Genomic DNA, 18,626 nt, shown 5'->3' with positions numbered 1-18,626 from the left:
TCATAAATATTGTAGAAGGGGTCTACCCAATGCATTGGAGTCCTTGCTCTAGGAAGGCCTGTTGTCTTTAACATATGGCAAATTCAAATCCAATATCATTTATTGAGCATCTGCTATGTTCAAGGCATTATATGAGTATGGCAAGAAGAAGGGAGAATTTTTCTTTGGGACATTCCTTAATTTCTCTTTATTTGTCAACACCCTTAACTGATCAATACCCCTTGTCTCTACCCTCAGTCTCCTCAGGAATCCTTAAAAAAAGTCTTGTAGAAATGGGAAAACATAAGTAGAGAGTGCACTTTGCCTCCAAGCTCTTTGCATACAAATTGACTTTTACCTCTGATTGGCTAATCTCCAGGGGTTCAGAGTTTGGGTTGACTTTGGATAAACATCTCAAGGTTCAGATAATTTTCCAAGTTTATCTATACTCTGAGGTGTATTAAATTTGTTTGGATAATCTAGCAAACATAACCTTTTAGGTCACTTTTCAACCTTTCTTTTATAACCCTCTGCCCCCTTTTCTCTTACACTTTCTCCCCTTTCTTCCATTTCTCTAACAGTAATTATTTTGGAGAAAGAGCCCTGGGCTTGGTGGTGGTGGTGAGGGTGAGTGAAGGTCAGAATCCTGGCTCTGGCTCTTACTAGCTGTGTGAGCTGGAACAAATCACTTTACCTCTCTGAGGCTTGGTTTCACCATCAGGAAAATGGGAACGATAATAATCTTACTACCTCCCCCATAGGCTTTCTGTGAGGAAGACCTTCATTAATCTTACAGCACAAGAGAGATGTGAGCTATTATTATCATGCCTCTCAAGCCATATTTATCCATTCCTTGTCTCTAATTTGGGGAAAGAAATATAGAAGCTTTCCCTTCTCATCAGGTTTCTGTGACTATTAATAGTTCTAAGTCCTTGACCAAAAAGTTAAAGAAACTGAAACTGGATTTAGGATTGAAAGGAACTTATATCATGATCTGGTTCAGCACTCACTTCCCCATTTTACAGGTGAAGAAGCTATTTCAGAGAGATAAGTAGCTTGACCAGTATTCAACTCAAGATCCTCTCTAATTTCAATATCTCTGCTATCAAGCCTTATCATGCTGGATGGATCTAGGAAGAGAGAGGCCTAGATGTCCATAACCTCTAGTACCTCTGTTACCAACCCGCCAGTCTATGTAGGTAGTGTAGATGAATTGTTCTTGGAGTTCCCTGGTCCATTCTCTCAGCAGCAGGAGACAGAAATCTACCAGCCTTATCCATTATCTGTAAAATGAGGAGGTTAGAGTAAGTGATCTCTCGTTCTTTTAAAGTGAGAGCCATATGCGGGTGGAGCAACTGGAGGTTTGTCCTAGAGTGCTGAAATTTAGAGGAAGTAATAAGGGGAGGCATAAGTATTTCCCACAGGTATCTAGCATTGTGTAGATGCAGTAATCGTCAGAGATGCAAGGGACCTTGGGAATCATCTACTCTAATTATCTGAGCAAGGACCAGCTTCCCTGATAACTGGTTGTTTTCTCTGAAACAGTTAGAAACATAAAGTAGCACTTAGTAAGAATAATTATTTAAAATAGGGAGCTTCTAGATTCATTGCTTCCTCCATGTTGGTAGGCTATGCTTCCTGTCTGACCCGGAATGACAGTCTTGCTCTTTCTCTTTACAAACTGAATCTGTCTGTCTGCTTGAGCACACTTTACAATGCTTGGTCTAGGTAAGAGACTTTTACCATGGTTTTGACTCAATTATGCTACCCCATTGCCCTGACCTCTACTTTTATCAGTAAAATAGCTACCAAAAAGTGTGGGGAGCTATAGGGCTTCTTTTTAAAAACAATTGAGGGCAGGGATCTAGTCTTTCCTTCCCTCCTTCCCCCCTTCCCTCCTTCCTTCCATCCTTTTTATCCCTGGCATCTGACACAGTGCCTGGAACATAATAGATGCTTAATTAGTGCTTGTTGACCAATTGAAAAATCCCTCCCCACCCCCCACCCCTCCATTTCTCTACACACTTTAAGGATGGGAGAGGGCTTATACTCAACCAGTTAACTCTAGGGTCTGCTTGATGATTCAAGGTTTTCCATTCTAAATTAAATTTTAAGAAGTTTTCAATCGGGACGTTTTTCTTGTTTTGATTTGGGAACCAGTGTTTCCAAAGACAACTGTGTATTTATTGAGCTTTTAAAGTAGGATAAGTACAGCTTTTTGTTATTCATTCACCCATCCATTCATCCATCTATTCCTTCCTTCCTTTCACTAACATTTAGTATTGGCAGAGCTTTTAAACAGAAGAGGTATTAAATTTGTTCTCTTTGGCCCCAGGGAGCAGAAAAATAGAAATTGCAAAGGAGCAGATTTAGGTTTGATATAAGGAAAATTTTCTCAATGGTGAGGGCTTTCTAAAATAGAGGAATGGGCAACTCATCCTCTTTCCTCTAGATTTTCCCCTCCCAATTTCCCTTTTTCTGTTGATGTGTCACCACCATACTTCAAGTTATCCCGGTTTGAAACCTCAGTGTCATCCACGATTTTTCCCTTTTCCTTATTGCTCACATCCATTAAGTCCCAGTCCTGTCAATTGTGTATACTGAACATCTCTCACATGTGTTTCTTCCTTTCCACTCACATGACTACTCTCCTTGTTCAGGTCTTGTTCATCATTTCCTATCTAGACTATTGTCAGAACCTTGTAATTGGTTTCCATGCTTCTAGGCTGTCTACTCTCTAAACCAACCTCCACATGTCTTCCAAAATAATCTTCCAAAGACACACATATGACCACTTTCCACTCTTCCCTATTCCTCCTCCCCCAACTAAAAAGCTTTCAGTGATTCTGTTTTTCCTTTTGGATAAAATATACACTTCCTAGACAGCATTTAAGAGTCCTCTACCATCTGCATACAACCTGCCAGTATATTTTTACATTTCTCTCTTTTTCATTCATTCTACTCTCTAACCATACTGGATGGAAATCTTTGTTTCCCAGACTCAGTACACCATCTTCTTCTTCTTCCTATGTCTAAAATTCCCTGCTTTCTTATCTCTGCCTTTCAAAACCCATCTTTTCAAGAATCACATTGGGTGTCACTTCTTCCATGAATTCTTCCCTGCCCCGCTCTCTCCCCTCTCACCAACAAGTTACTAGTGTTTTTTCCTCTTCCTTGTTTTCCTATAAAACTTTGTCTAGATCTTTCCTTTGTCCTTAAACAATTAATCTCGTCATTATTAACATCTGTACATGTATTGTATCCCTCACCTCAGGCAGTAAAATGTGAGCTTCTTGAAGGTAGGGATTGTCTCATCCCAAGGCACTCCCCTATTCAGAAGCTTGCAGAAGCTTCATATTGCAGCTAGGATAAAATAGAAACTCCTCAGTCTAGTTTGTCTTATTTTACATCATTACTCATAATGTGCTTAATTTACAATACATTCAATGATACTATTAATAGTTCCCCTGCACTGGTCCTGTCTCCATTGGATTGGACAATCTGTCCTTCCCAACTGGAATGCATTCTCTTCTTAGTTTACCTTTTAGAATCCTCAAGTAATATGATTCACTCTGGCTGCACCCTCTCAGGCCAGGTCTGTTACATTTTACACCCCTTCCCACCCCAATCCCACTAGGATTCTCAGGGACTTCAGGACTTTGGAAATCTCTTGCCTCTGCCATTGGCTTGAGCCCTCATTGAATGTGTTCCCCCCATTTTAGAGACCCCACCACCCCAGTTGTATTTAACCACTTAAAATCAGATTAACTTTTCCAAAGAGATGTTTATTTTAAAGATATAAAAAGAACAAATGTTTAAACATTTCCCCCCGATACCTGAAGGACATAATTCCCCTCCTACACCTCCTTGGTCTCTGAGAAATTGGAGATAAAGCTCACAGTTTAGCTCAGATTCTACATGATATTACTCCACCAGGTCCCAGACCCCAGTGGGCAAGCATCCAAGATTCTTGGTCTTCAGGGCTTTGTTGCTGGTCAGGCTGCAACACCAAGCCTGGATTCTTAGACTCCTAGGTACCCCTGTCTCATTGTAAACTTTAAAATGCTTTAGAAATGTAAGTTATTATTATCCTGAGTCATTTAAGGAGCTAGTGCAGATTTGTAACTTCCAGAGATTGGATCTTTGGTCTAAGTAATCAAAGGTTCAACCTTTGATCTGGTTCTGCAACCATCTTGTTTTGGAATTTAGATTTCAATGCCACAAGGGCAGAAAATTCACTTTCACAAACCTATATTGTGGGAAAAGGCATCGGGTACTTCACAGTTTACCAGATGGTCTGAATGCTCAAAAGGAATGTGGAACCTGAAATTAGCCTGGTGCTTTTGTGTGAAGATTAGTTTTAAAGACTTGTCACATGAAAATTCTTGTAAGCCACATAGCTCTTTTGATGCCAGATCTGGGAGTACGAACTTATGGACATTGTTAACAGGGTTTCTAATCTAGCCCTATCTTGGTTCAGGAACAGGCAAGTCCTCCTTTAGTAGTACTTGGGGATTTTATAAAAGTTCACTCATGTTACTTTTTTGTCTAAAGGTAGCATTTCAGATGGAATTAACAAATTTTGGTGCATACAAGAATTTGCAGGTCCTTCCAATAACTGCTGGTGGCCCTTGGTGAATTTGGAATTCTTGGTTCCAGATCTTTAAGGTCTAAATCTGTGGTATACAAATCCTATGTTCCTATGACCTTGTACAGCTGAAAACGCGAGGAGAGCAAATATTCAGCATGATATAAGACTTACAGCTTAAGAAAAGAACATTTAGGCCAGTTTAGGAAAAGTCGTATATCAAGGAGAAATTCTGGTTCATTAAGTGGTTTGTGGTGTGTTTTTGATGGAAGCCATGTTCCCCATTGGGAAATTCTACAGCACTTCCAGTGATTCCAAGCTGCTCACTGCCACAAAAGCCCATTTCTTTAACAATGATATTCTCCTGGTGATACTTTGTGGCTATGAAACGTGGCCACTGTGATATCAGAAGAATCCCAAATGCAGGTGAGCTGGAGGGCAGTGGAGAAGGTGCATAGGAGGCGGTAGCATTTTTCTAATGATGGTTTGAGCAAGTTAAGTGGTCTTGAAGATGGCATCGAGGCTGTGTGTGACTTGACAAGAAAGTGGTCTGCTCAGGTTGCTATGGTATCTATGAAATATTGAAGGAACCAGAGCAAAGCTCCTACCACTTTCTATTGATCCTCTACAGAGGATTTATGGAATAACACAGATTAAAAACTGTATGTGACATGACGGCATGGATAGAATGCAATTGGTGCTGGTGATGGGATCATAGGCCTATTGGTTATGAGAGGAAGTGCAGAGAAGGGGAGAAGTGGGACAGGATTGGCTCTGACAAACAACTGGAAAACCTCACTTCATTATAAGAAGCTGGTTTCCCCACTTGTTTCTTCTGATCAATCAATCAATCCATGAGCAAGTATTTATTAAACACTTAATCTGAGACTATGATATAGGCACTGAAGTTACAAAGATAGAAATAAAACAGCCTGTGCCCTCATGGAGCTTAGATGGGGGAGCATGCATATGGTCACTGGGTGGGATACTTGCTATCCTGGGGTTCCTATATGCAGGGGTAATAATAAGAACCTTCATTTATATAGTGTTTCATACTATACATTGTCTTATTTGTTATCTTATTCAGAGGCGGTTAGGTGGTTTGATGGTTAGAGTGCTGGACCTGGAATTAGGAAGACATGAGTTCAAATCTGGTCTCAGACACTCACTAGCTGTGTGACCCTGGACAAGTCACTTAAACCATTTGCCTCAGTTTCCTTAACTGTAAAAATGTGAATAATAACAACATCTACCTCCCAGGGTTGTTGTGAGGATCAAATGAGATAATATTTATGAAGTGCTTAGCCCAGTGCCTGGCACATAGTAGGTACTACATAAATCTTATAGATTATTATTATTACTATTAGGGTCTCACAACAACCCTATGAGGTAGGTGTTCATAGGTGATATTATCTTCACCATTTTACATATGAGGAAACTGAGGCTGAGAGATGTTTAGTGACTTGATCATGGTCACACAGTATCAAGAGATGAGATACAACCCTGGGTCTTCTTAGCTCAAGATCCTGAACTCCATCCGCTAAGTAGAAAGGAATTAAATATTTCCTTCTGGCCCAGTTATACCTGGAGCTGCCTGTGACTTATGGAAATAATATTGGACATAGAATTAGAGAATTTGGGTTCAAAATCCTTGATTTTCAGTTACTAACTGTGTGACCTTGGGTAAATCAATTTTCCTGGAACTTAGTTTTCTTATCTATGAAGTGGGATACTCTGTTGTGAAGGTGAGTTGAGATAATGACCCTGTAGGTGAGTCAAATGACATCGTGGAAACTTTAAAGCTCTGGATGAATGTCTTCAGAGTCACCTGAGGTTGGGGGACAATTGAGGTAAACAACCATCTGCTCTCAACCTGCCTGAAACCAACAAAGCCTTAGTGGTTCTCCCCTTCTCTGCACTTCCTCTCATAACCAATAGGCCTATGATCCCACCACCAAACAACTGATTGATGCTTCATTATTAGGACATGTTCAGATAAACTAGGGGCGAGGTTGGCAGCCTTTCATAAGTGATTGGGATTTTCTTGGTAAAGATACAGGAGCTGTTTGTTTGCCATTTACTTCTCCAGATCATTTTACTGAATGAGTTTAGTTTCAGATGAGAAAACTGAAACAATAGGGTTAAGTGACTTGACCACGGTCACACAGCTGATGCTGGTCTGAGGCTGGATTTGAACTTGGGAAGATGAGTCTTCCTAACTCCAGGCCCAGCACTTAATCCACTATGATGCCTCTTAGCTGCCCCCGTGTACTATCCACTATACCATGCTGTTGAACCTACCTGGCCCACACTTAACATTTTCACATAGGCACAGATTCAATTCTGATGTGACAATTGAGTAAAAATGTGTAGTGTGACTTTATTTTGCATAAGTTTGATAAAATGTGTAATAATACCTAATGAAAATTCCATGTTGGGTCTTTAGACTTTTTTTAAAATAATAAATACCTTTTAAAGATGGTATTATTTCTTATTGAGTATTCTGGGCCCTGGACTTAGATCTGGGTTGGAGATCTAACTGCTAGCTGTACTCTGAATCTTTGCTTCCTCACCTATAGAATAGGGATAAACAATATGTGCTCCTCCTATCTCCAAGGGCTGAGGAAATTTTAGTACATCGTAAAGCCCCTGTAAGAAAGTGAGCTCACTTTCTCATGACTGGAGCTTGGTGCCACTGTTAAGAATGTAATTGGGCCTGGCTAGCTGTGGGTTTGATGCAGGGAACGCATTTGCTTCTTTTCCACAAAGCCCTTGCTTCTTAAAAAGGAGAGTGTTGCTTCCCCTCCACCCGGCTTTTCTTTTTCTTTTTGCAAAGGGTAAGAAGTTATGGCCTCTGCATCCAGATGGTTAAGGGGAATTGTGAACAAAGGGTGGGAGAGGAGAGAATAGGATGTGTCTGTCTGCTAGCAAAGCAATCTCAACATTTAAAAAGCACCATCTCCTAACTGCAGATTGTTTCTCTCCCCTAGGGCAATTTCGCATCTTCTTTTTACTGCAGCTCCTAATGTTTCACTAGGGAGTGAAATAAAATGGTTTTTAATTTATGGTTATTTTATCTTTACTTCTTTTTTTATTTGTCTAGGTTTTATTTGCAACAGATGACTTTTTTGCTCCTGCGGAAAACCTTTTAAAGGTATAGTAAATTGACATCGTGCAATTTGGAGGGTTGGCATGGAAGTGATCTATGGAGACATGTTAATTAAAATCTACTAGTACATTTGTGATGGGAACTATGTGTGCCAGTGAATGAGACTGGCAGAACATTAGAAGAAGATACAAAAATTAGCCTTTTTTCTTGCTAAAACATGGAACTTTTCCTTGCTTTATTTACATGGATACTCTTAATTTCTCAACACAGTTTTCGTTGTGGATACATCACTTTCTGGGAAAAATACTGAACTCATGCATTTTTCTACCTTATCAGTGGGCTACTTAAAATTTTTATATTGTTTACATATTTTATTTGTGTATTTGAATAATTTTATATTATGAAAATAATACCTAATTTTGAAAAAACCAATCAAAAATAATAAAATTTTCAAATGATCAAAAACATAGAAAAGCTTTGAGAAATCTCTATTTAATTTCCAAGAACACTCATAGTGGATTGAAAAGAAACTGGGCTTGGCGATAAATGATCTGGGTTTCAAACCCAGCTCTGTTACTTATGTATTGTGGGACCATGAAAACATTACTTAACTTTTCTGATCTATAGCTTCCTGGGGATAATACCTGCTCTACCTTCTTCTCAAGGTTAGAGGGAACAACCAAAATGGCAGCTGGGGAGTGACTGTAAAATAATTTGAAGATTCCCGTGGAATTAATTATAAGGGTCTTTTATTTCTATTAACAAGTGTCAATAGGGGTTAAAATCCAGAGGCTATGATTTTGAAAGAGTAGAATTTTCTTCTCTAGATATTTAAAAAAATTTAGCAGACTTTCATCCATCTGAGACAGTATAGTACCATATAGTAGATGTCCCTAAAGGTTAGAGCAGGGACTAAAAGAACCCTTCTAGTCCTAAGTTTTTATGTTTATATTTTCTATCTCTTCTTGTACTACCAAAACTAGTCATGGACTAACAGTGTGATAAAGCTAGAATGAACTTTGGAGGCCATTTAATTTAATCCCTTCATTTTATAAAGAGGACACTGTAATCTACAGGGGTCAAAGAACACGGCCAAGGTCACTCAGCTTCCTAGTGACAAAGCTGGGGTGAGGGCACAGGTCTCCTGAGTCTCAATGTGGTTGATTCTTTCTCCAGTCCCATATTGCCTCCCCATGGCTGGGAACTAATGAATATTAATTCTAAAAATTATTTTACACATTTGCTTTAGAAACACAGACCAAGCTATAAGCCAAAGGAATACACAGAGTTTGGAAAATGGATGGATGGCTGGGAGACCAGAAGGAAGAGAACTCCAGGTAATAAAGTCATCTTGAGGTTAATTAAGGTTCTTGGAAACTGCTAGGCTGTCATGCATTTGATAGAGGAATAGGGATAGAGATGTCCAGTATTGTGTAGCTTTAAAAGTAAGGTCTAGGGGTGCTCCAAACCACTTTGAACAAGTCTGTTCTACTGGTTCATTTTGGCTGGTATTTTCCAAGATTGTTTTTGTTTGTTTCTTTGCCATCTGAGTTGAAAGCCGAGAAAGCTAATGTGAAAATAGAGCGTATCACCTCTGAATGAGACTTAGACCTGTGACTAGATGTGGTTTCAATTTGAACCCAACTTTATATTTTGTCAGTGTGTTGATTTTGTTCCTCTACTGAATCCTGTTCCTGGGCAGCCAAGAGGCTGGGATTATTTAGTGTATCTGTTTTAAATAAAGTCCTTCTGTGCCTTTTGTGGCACCGAGGTGACTATGTTCATAATCTGTATGTCATCTATGCTGATGATTCTCAGATCCATCCACCGAGCTCTAACCACTCTGCAATCTTCCAGTCTCTCATATCCAACTGCCTTTCAGATATCTCAAGTTGGATGTCCAGCAAACATCTTAAACTCATCTCCCAACACTGAACTCATTATCTTTCCCCTTAAATCCTCCCTTCTTCCAAATCTCCCTGTTATTGTCAAGCTCACTAACATCCTGCCAGTCCCCAAGGCTTGCAATCTAGATGCCATCCTCAACTCCTTACAATCCTCACCTATCTTCTCCAATATACCATCTGTTGCCAAGGTCTATCAATTTCATCTTTGAAACATTTCTCAAATATTCTCCTTCCCCCTGCTCCCCCAACTCTGATATTGGTGCAAACTCCCATCATCTCACACCCAGACTTTTGCAATAGCTTGCTGTTGAGTTTGCTTGCCTCAAGTCTCTCCCCACTCCAATCCACCCTCCATTCAGCTGCCAAAGTGAAGCTGAGCTCAGACCATATCACACTCCACTCAGTAAGCTCAAGTAGCTCCCTATTGCCCCCGCGAGCAAACAGAAAATCCTCTTTTTGACATTGAAAGCCCTTTATAACCTAGCACACTCCCTCCTACCCTTTCTGGTCTTCTCCTTACACCTTCACACACATTCTCTACTCTGCTCCTCCCCCAGCTTTCCAATTATTCTCATTTCAGTGTCACTGGTCTCCTTTCTGTTCCACAAACAAGTCAAACCAGATCTTTCTCAAAGCATTGACTCTGGCTGTCCTCCATGCCTGGAATACTCTCCCTCCTCATCTCTGCCTTTTGGCTTCCCTGGCTTCCATCAAATCATAACTAAAATCTCATCTTCTACGAGAAGCCTTTCTTAACCTCTCTTAATTCTAATCCCTTCCCTCTGTAAATTATTTCCTACATATTCCATATAGAGCTTGTTTGCATATATATTTTTTGCTTGCTGTTACCACCCTTCTCCCCCAAAACCTCCCCCTTAGATTGTGAGCTCCTTGAGGTCAGGGACTATCTTTTGTGTTTCTTTGTATCCCTGGCCTTTAGCACAGTGCGTGGTACAAAAATAGCTGCTTACAAAATGTTTATTGACTGACTGACAGTAAAGGGCAAGCTTTGCCAGGTCCTTCTAAAAGGCTTCAGTTGTTGGTTAGTAAATGGGCTGTCCTGGAACCAGATCAGCTAAGTGTGGAGAGCCATATCACCAAAAAGCTTGGCAACGGGTTGAGGATTTTATGTTTCTGGCTGTAGAAGCACTGGACACCACCCACAAAACCACAAAAAGGTTGCGATTCGCACCAGTGGGAGGAGTTGTCCACAATGACGAAATCTCAAATATTCTGAAATATTGAAATGTTTTTATAACCTCCCCCCAATCTACTCATTTTGAAAAATCATTTTTAGAAAAGAACCCATTTTATTGGTATTTTAAAATTTTATTCTAAAATGAGTTTTACTGATGCTTGTTCCTTTCACATCACAGCTATTCCAGATATTTCTATATTTATACACACACACACACACACATATATATATGTATACACACACACATATATACATCTATCTATCATCTGTCTATCTGTCTATATCCCATGTCTCCTTCCCCAAATTGAGCCTTCTGGTAAGAAAGAAAAATAATGAAGCCCTACAGTGACTTTGTCTGATATGTTATATCATTCTATCCCCAGTCCCCCCTATCTCTGTGCTAAAACAATATTTTGTTGTTCTCCTGGACCAAAAATTAGTTATTATCTATTAAGTATGTTACTCAGAGTTGAGCTTCTTTTTAGTCAGTTCACATTATATGATTCACATTATAGTCAGTGTGTATATTGTTCTTTTGTTTCTGCTTATTTCACTATTCATTCATACAAATCTCATGATTCTCTTAATTCATCATGATCCTCACCCATAGCACAACAATATTTCATTCACTGTTATTTCCCATCAATCTTTAAGGAAGTGATTTCGTTTAAAATTGTGATGAATATTTATATTATAGAAATATGTTTATATTATAGAAATGCATGTTTGCTTACATTCATGGTATGAATCATTGAATAAGGTTTAAAAATTTAAATTTATAATTTAAAAATTGCACCGGATGACTCCAACTAATTTGGGTCACTTTAAAATGGGTTTTTTACCTGAGAGGAATAACTCACCTATCTCCTCCAATATACCATCTGTTGCCAAGGTCTATCAATTTCATCTTTGAAACATCTCTCAAATATTCTCCTTCCCCCTGCTCCCCCAACTCTGATACTGTTGCAAACTCCCATCATCTCACACCCAGACATCCCCAGAACACAACATGGGCTGGAGTAGTCAAGGAGGAGGAGAAACCTGAACAGGGCCTTTACAGGATGATTAGGATTTGGATAGGGAGAAGGGAGAGAGGGAGAAACATGACAAATATCTGTGTTCATGGACAGCATCAATACAGGCACAGAAAACCTCCATAATAGGGAGTGTTACTGATATAGGAGCCCAGGCGCCACGGCCTTTTCAGAGGGAAGAATTCCTGGGCACTATAGTCAAGTGTAGTCAGGTCATAGGGAGCTATCAATATCATTGGTGTTGCTTCTTTAATCACTGAAACCAACTCAGAGGATCCTATTGTGGATGAGTGGTTTTATGTGAAGAGGTGATAAAGGACAGAGTCAGGTAGGGTTTATATGAACAGCTCGGCAGTGTTCGCCCTGTTAGTCCTTGGGTGCTGGGTATCTGCCTTCTGTTTGTTGGCTGGCCTTCTTGGGAAAACGACCAAGAAAATGAGTAGTGTGTGTCTTTCCACATGTTTTATGTACTTAAAGTGGTGTTTGTTCTGTTCCAGAGTCTGAACACAGCCTGGAGATGTGTGGGTGGATGGATGGGTTGGGGGGGAGGGGTGGTGTAGCCTCTGAGTGTGTCTCAGGGTCAGTGGAGGCTGTGTATCTGACTCATCTGGGACTCCTTCCCTACTATTTAAAGGCATTCTGGGTCAAAGTTAGGGACATGCCATAGGCTATGATGAGCACAATTTTGTTCTACTCTGTGTGTGTGTGTGTGTGTGTGTGTGTGTGTGTGTGTGGTCTATGTGTCTGTCCATCTGTCTTACTGTCTTGACTGTTTGTCGCAGGAAGGAGGGAAGAAGGCAGGGCAATTGAGCTGTGGGATCAGAAAGGCAGCAGTCTTATTTTCCCAAGCGTCACTGTAACATGTCTGCATTTCTCTGATGTCATAGATCAGGGGTGGGGAACCTGCAGCCTTGAGGCCACATGTGGCCCCCTAGGTCCTCAAGTGCAGCCCTTTGACTGGATACAAACTTCACAGAATAAATCCCCTTAATAAAAGGATTTGTTCTATAAAACTCGAGGCCACAGGTTCCCCACCCCTGTCATAGATAGTTATAGCAGATAAAAGCAGGTAGAATCTGGGAATCTGGGTTAGTGTTTCTTAATACTTTAATATTTCAGAGTTTCTGCAATTTCACTGATGTAGATATTCTCTAACATTGGTACAAATTCCTTCTCATCCTGTGAGATTCTTACCCATTTTCTCCAATAGGTCCTTCATGGAGGGTCTATTCATCCAGATGGAATCTTCCTTCTAGGCCTCCTTACCTTTTATGGATATCACAAAATGTAACATTTGGGCTGTCCATCTCTTACCTTTCTCTCTTGCCATATGATTGTTCCCATTTCCTTTTCCAATAATACATTTTCTTGATACCCTCCCCTATGCTACTTTTTGTGGATAGATCACTGGAAATATGCTATATCCTCTGGTTCACTTCAACCTTGACTTTTCAGAGACTATAATATCCTAAGATTCAACACTACCCAGCTTTACTAGGTTAAAAAGAGGGGTTTTTATACCAAGAAGCAACTTGGGATTGTTGAAAGCAATCGATTGCTTGTGATTTTCCCAAATGCGAGCCAGGCTTTTCCTTGATTCAACTTAGGGCCCAACTCATCCAGTAGAATATAAGCTCATGGAGGATAAGAAATTTTTTTTTTGTCTTTATACCCCTAGTACCTAGCATGGTGCCTGGTACGTATTCAATGTTTAATCAGTCAAATCACTTGATGATATTCATCTGATAGATAGAGAAAGCATCTATTAAGTGCTTACTATGTGCTAGGAACTCTGTTAAATGCTGGAGATATAAATGTAAGCTGTCATAAAAAACCCTAATATTCTGACGGGGAAAGACAATAAATTCATGAAGGGGAGCTAGGAAGAAGAGTGGTGATGGAAGTGGTAGCTTGTTATCATGATTAGGAAACGGTGTAGAGGGCTGGTTCTGGGCAGCACTGCTCATAATCACTGGCTACCTGCCTCTCCCTCGTGCGAGATTGCGTTCTTGAACTGTTTCTTAACTGGCCTTTACTTATTCTCCGGGAGTAGAGCTTCCTGTGTGTGCAGGAGTAGGAAAGAAGCCCGACTAAGACCCTTTAATAAAATGGCAAGATGTTTACTTTTCTGGGTGGCTTACCCTGTGGTTTGGAGTTTGTGTCCTCCCTGCGTTGTACGTATCCCTAGGAAGATTCAGATCTTGGGATACTTTTTGACATGCCCAAGGCTTTAGGTACGGCAAAGGTTAGGCAGTGATAATTATGTTATAAAGTCAGCAGCATGAGCGTCCTTGCCAGAACCTGTGTCAGAAGCCCTGAAACCCCACCAGTCAGCATTTTCAGGGTCTTGGTCAATGTATTCCAGAGGACTCAGGATAATGAGTTCACATCCTGCCTTGAACATTTTATCTGTGTGACTCTGGGCAAATCACTTAACCTTTTGGTGCCCCTGAAGCTCTCTAGACAATAAGCTGCGGAACTGTTGTCAATCTGAATTGCTAGAGGGAGTTTCCTGATAGTAATGAAATCATAGGTCTAGATGAAAAAATAAAAGGGAATGGCAAGATGTCATCAGATTATAGTTGGTCATAAAATCTGGGAAAAAATATTATGTTCATTTTATATAAATCTTACTCTAGCTGTATGACCTTGGGAAAGTCATTTAACCCTGCCTGCCTCAGTTTCCTCATCTATAAACTGACCTGGAGAAGGAAAGGCAAACCATTCCAATATCTTTGCCAAGAAAACCCCAAATGGGCTCACAAAGAGTCAGACATGACTGAAATGGCTGAACAAGAACACAACAAAAAAATGGGAGCAGGAGAGAATCCTTGTCATTAAAACTCAAGGAAACCAAATGCTTGTTTTCTTTTTGTACCAGAATGAAATTCAACATGTCCAAAACCAAAATTATCCTCTTTCCCTGTGGCATCCTTCCTTCTTTCAAACTTCTTTATTTCTATTGATGGGACCACCATCCTTCATAACCTTGGAATCATTCTTGCCTTCCGGCTTTCTTTCATCCCACTCATCCCATTAGTGGCTGAGTCCTGCTCATTCTACCACAGCGTCTCTTGAATTCTTCTTCTCTCTGCTGGCACTGCTGCCATCCTAGATCACGCCTTCAACCTCTTTAACAATATCCCCCTCCTTGATTGATCTCCATGTTTATAGTTTTCTCTTTCTCCAATCCTCTTTTCACTGCTGTCAAAAAAATCTTCCCATGACAATGACATGCTCAAAACCCTTCATTGACTCTCAATTGCTTTTAGGACAGAGTGTAAACTTCCCGATCTGGCATTAATGACTCTTCATGGATTCATTCCAAACTATCTTTCCGATTTTATTTCATTACCATTACTTTTTTTTAATCACTCCATTTCCTATTGAAGTCATTGTTCCCTGAACCAGACATTTCCTCTTCTATTTCTACGTATCCTCTAAAATTGTATCCCATGCTTGCTAAGCACTCTTCAAATCTTCCTCTCTGAATCTTTATCTTCCTTTAAGCCTTACTTCAGCGTTCACCTTCTGCATGAAACTCTCTCAGATTTTTCTCTGAACCCAGTGCTCTCCCTCTGCAAATTACCTTTTATTATATTTACTTATGTACATGTTGTATCCCTTCGTAAAAACATAAACTGCTTGATAATAGAGGATGCATTGTTTTTGTCTTCTGGCATTTAACACAGTGGGCTTAATAAATATTTGATGATTTGTATTGAATTGAAACATTTTTAGATAGTCACGGCTAATGTGAGAATTTACTTGACTGTCTATTTATTATAAAGATTTTGTTGTTTTGCTCCCAGTGGTGGGGAATGTGGGAGGGAGAGAAAATAAATGCTTGTTAATTGAAAAACATAATTGGAGAAAAAAAATCTTTTACTTCCTGCACTCGATGTAAACAACATGTATTTGCTGTTTGTGTTTCATAGGTCATGACTGGTGTATCATCCAACTAGGAATACAAGGGCTTATTCGTGGCTTTGATATAGACACTGCTTTCTTCACTGGAAACCACGCTCCCAGAATATCAATACAGGCAGCATGCTTACAAAATGGTATACAATAGGAAACTTTGTCTTAAATATATGAAGATATGGAAGGGACCATAGAGACTCTTTAGCCCCACTTCCTCATTTTACAAATGAGGAAACTGAAGTGAAATCACTTGTTCAGTCACACAGTTAATGGCAGAACCAGCCCAAGAGTCCAGGCTTCCTTCCCACTCTCTAGAATTCGTAGCTGAAGAATTTTCTACAAGGCAAATTTCCTATTCCTTGTATTCCTTAGGTTTCCTTTGGTAACATGACTTTATTTTTTTTTCTAGATTTTTTATTTTTTGGTTTATAACACTCAGTTCCACAGGTTTTTGAGTTCCAAATTTTCTTCCCCTCCCTCCTCTCCCCCTTCCCTGTCAAGATGGTATGGAATACAATATAAGTTCTACATATACCTTCTCATTAAACTTATTTACACAATAGCCAAGTTGTAAAGAAGAATTATGACCAATGGAATGAATCATGAGAAAGAAGAAACAAAACCAAAAAAGAAGAGAAAAAAAGAGAGCAAACAGTTTGCCTCAATCTGCATTCAGACTCCATAGTTCTTTCTCTGGATTTAGATAGCTCTTTCCATCATGAGTCCTTTGGAGCTGTCTTTGAACCTTGTATTGCTGAGAAGAGCCAAGTCTATCAAAGTTAGTCATCACAGAAGCAATACGTCTGTGGTTGTGCACAATGTTCCCCCTGGTTCTGCTCCCCTCACTTAACATGACTTTATTCTTGAGACTTTATTCATGAGACCCTCATGGAGTGAGGAAGACTATCCATGGGGTGAGGAAGTAAGCTGGCCAAAGGTGATAGAAAGTAGAGGCAGGGAATATACTGTTGGGTGCTTTATTCAGGAAAATTTTGAAACTTGGAAGTTGGTCCTAGTTGCTGGATCATAAGATTTAGAACTGGAAAAAGATCTTAGCAACCGTCTCGTCCAACCCTTTTATATTATGTATGAAGAAACTGAGGCCCAGAGAAATGAAGTGTCTTATCTAAGGTCACACAGTGAATTAACAACCAGGCTGGGATTTAAATCCCAAACCTCTAACACCAGGGTTCTTTTTGCTCTTCTATATAGCTTCTTGATATAAAGGATTCTAATTGTGGAATTTGAATGGGGACTCAATGATAGTCTCATGCAACTCTTTCATTTTACATATGGGGAAATCATTACCCAGAGAGGTGAATTTGTCTAAGACTACACTAATCATAAGCACACAGTCATATATTGGCTACACTGGCTTTCTCACTGGCTTCCAGTGAGTTTGGTGATGCTGTAAATAGATGTAAGAGGCCCTTGTTCCAGTATCTTGGAGACTCCCTGAAGGGCCTTGTTGCCTCTACCTCCCGGTGGAGTCACGAGTTATACCTGTGATTTCACTACATGCATAAACTCAGATATTTAGAGCAGGAAGGGTGCTCAGAGGCCATCTAGTCCAAACTTTTCAATTTACAAATGAAGAAACTGAGGCCCAGTTGGGTTAAGCGACTTGCCGATAGACAATGTCACATGCCTTTAGGTAACAACATCTGATGCTGTATATTACTAGAAATACCTCTCTCCTTCCACCTCTATCTTGTTACATTTAAGCAGGGGTGTTTAATTTATTGTACATATATTATGTGTGTGTTATTGTGACAGTGTCTTGGGGTAGAGGGAGAGATCCAGAAAAGCATAACACATAATTTCTGCCCTCCAGGGGCTTACACTCTAGTTGGGGAGATGGGACATATGAATGCAATTAAGTGATGGCATCAGACAGAAATACAAAAATGTGATGTGTTGAAGTTTCAAGTGAATGGTCTATGTTGAAAAATCCATCTATGGATGGGTCTTTGGCTGCTGACGGGTGTTCTAGAAACATTGCATAGGGAAAGTTTTGTTTCTGTAACTCACCTTTCAGTATACAAAATCTTGGCTTGTCAAAACCTGGAAAATGTGTGCAGATTTGTAATAACTGAGACACAACTAAGAAATAATACTAAATATATTTGACAAGCAGTGAACTGTAAAATATACTTTATTAGCTTATTTCATCATAAATGTATATTTTAACAATGAAGAAAGGCTACAGGGTTTAGATCTAAAAGGAAGCATGGACATTAGTTTGTCTAATCTCCTTTTAAAGATGAGGAAACTGAGTTTCATAGATGTGAAAAGTCTTGCTCAGGGGTCACCCAGGTAGTTAATGTCAGAGGCAGGGATTAAACCAAAGCCCTCTCAGTGCCAGACAAATGGAACATTCCACCATACCACAGCTATCCCAAGTATTTAACCAATGTGAGTGTCCCCTTATAGGCAGCATGGAACAGTAGAAAAAAAACCCGCACTGCATTTGGAGTTAAAGGAATAGGGATTGAATTCTGGTTTAGCTGTTAACAAGCTGTGCAGTGTGATATAGGCTAAGATGTCTCATCTCTAGGTGTTGGTTTCATCTGTAAAATTGAAGTAGATGATCTCTGAGGTGTCCCCTCTTAGGCTAAAACTGTGGTACTTGAGTTGATCATTTATTTAAGGTTATATATTTAAAATTCCCAAAAGAATCTCTGTTATTTAGTGATGAGATGAAGATCATCATTGCCTTTTGGGTTCTGTTTCTTTCAGAGGAGATACCAGACATACCACCAAGAGGGGCAAAATTAGGATGTGCCGCCACTGAGGAAGAATTTGAAGCCATTGAGATGGTATGTTACCAAAGATCTGAAAGGGCTCTGGGATGTGTTTTTTATAAATTCATCATTATTTCATTAAA

General features: G+C 39.8%; 1 protein-coding gene across 3 annotated transcripts in view; it reads left to right on the top strand.

Annotated features, from left to right (window-relative positions):
- The window catches only part of ALLC (allantoicase), a 50,068-nt gene that overhangs the window by 7,220 nt on the left and 24,222 nt on the right, over window positions 1-18,626 (top strand). For all 3 annotated transcript variants that reach the window (XM_036749143.1, XM_036749141.1, XM_036749142.1), the window contains 4 exons: window positions 7,671-7,721; window positions 8,926-9,013; window positions 15,754-15,879; window positions 18,479-18,558. In XM_036749143.1, the coding sequence (XP_036605038.1) occupies window positions 7,671-7,721; window positions 8,926-9,013; window positions 15,754-15,879; window positions 18,479-18,558 (345 nt within the window). The remainder of the gene's footprint in view (window positions 1-7,670; window positions 7,722-8,925; window positions 9,014-15,753; window positions 15,880-18,478; window positions 18,559-18,626) is intronic.

This window comes from Trichosurus vulpecula, chromosome 3, assembly GCF_011100635.1.
Source record: "Trichosurus vulpecula isolate mTriVul1 chromosome 3, mTriVul1.pri, whole genome shotgun sequence".
Lineage (NCBI taxonomy): Eukaryota > Metazoa > Chordata > Mammalia > Diprotodontia > Phalangeridae > Trichosurus > Trichosurus vulpecula.
This window is presented reverse-complemented; position numbering and strand designations above follow the sequence as displayed.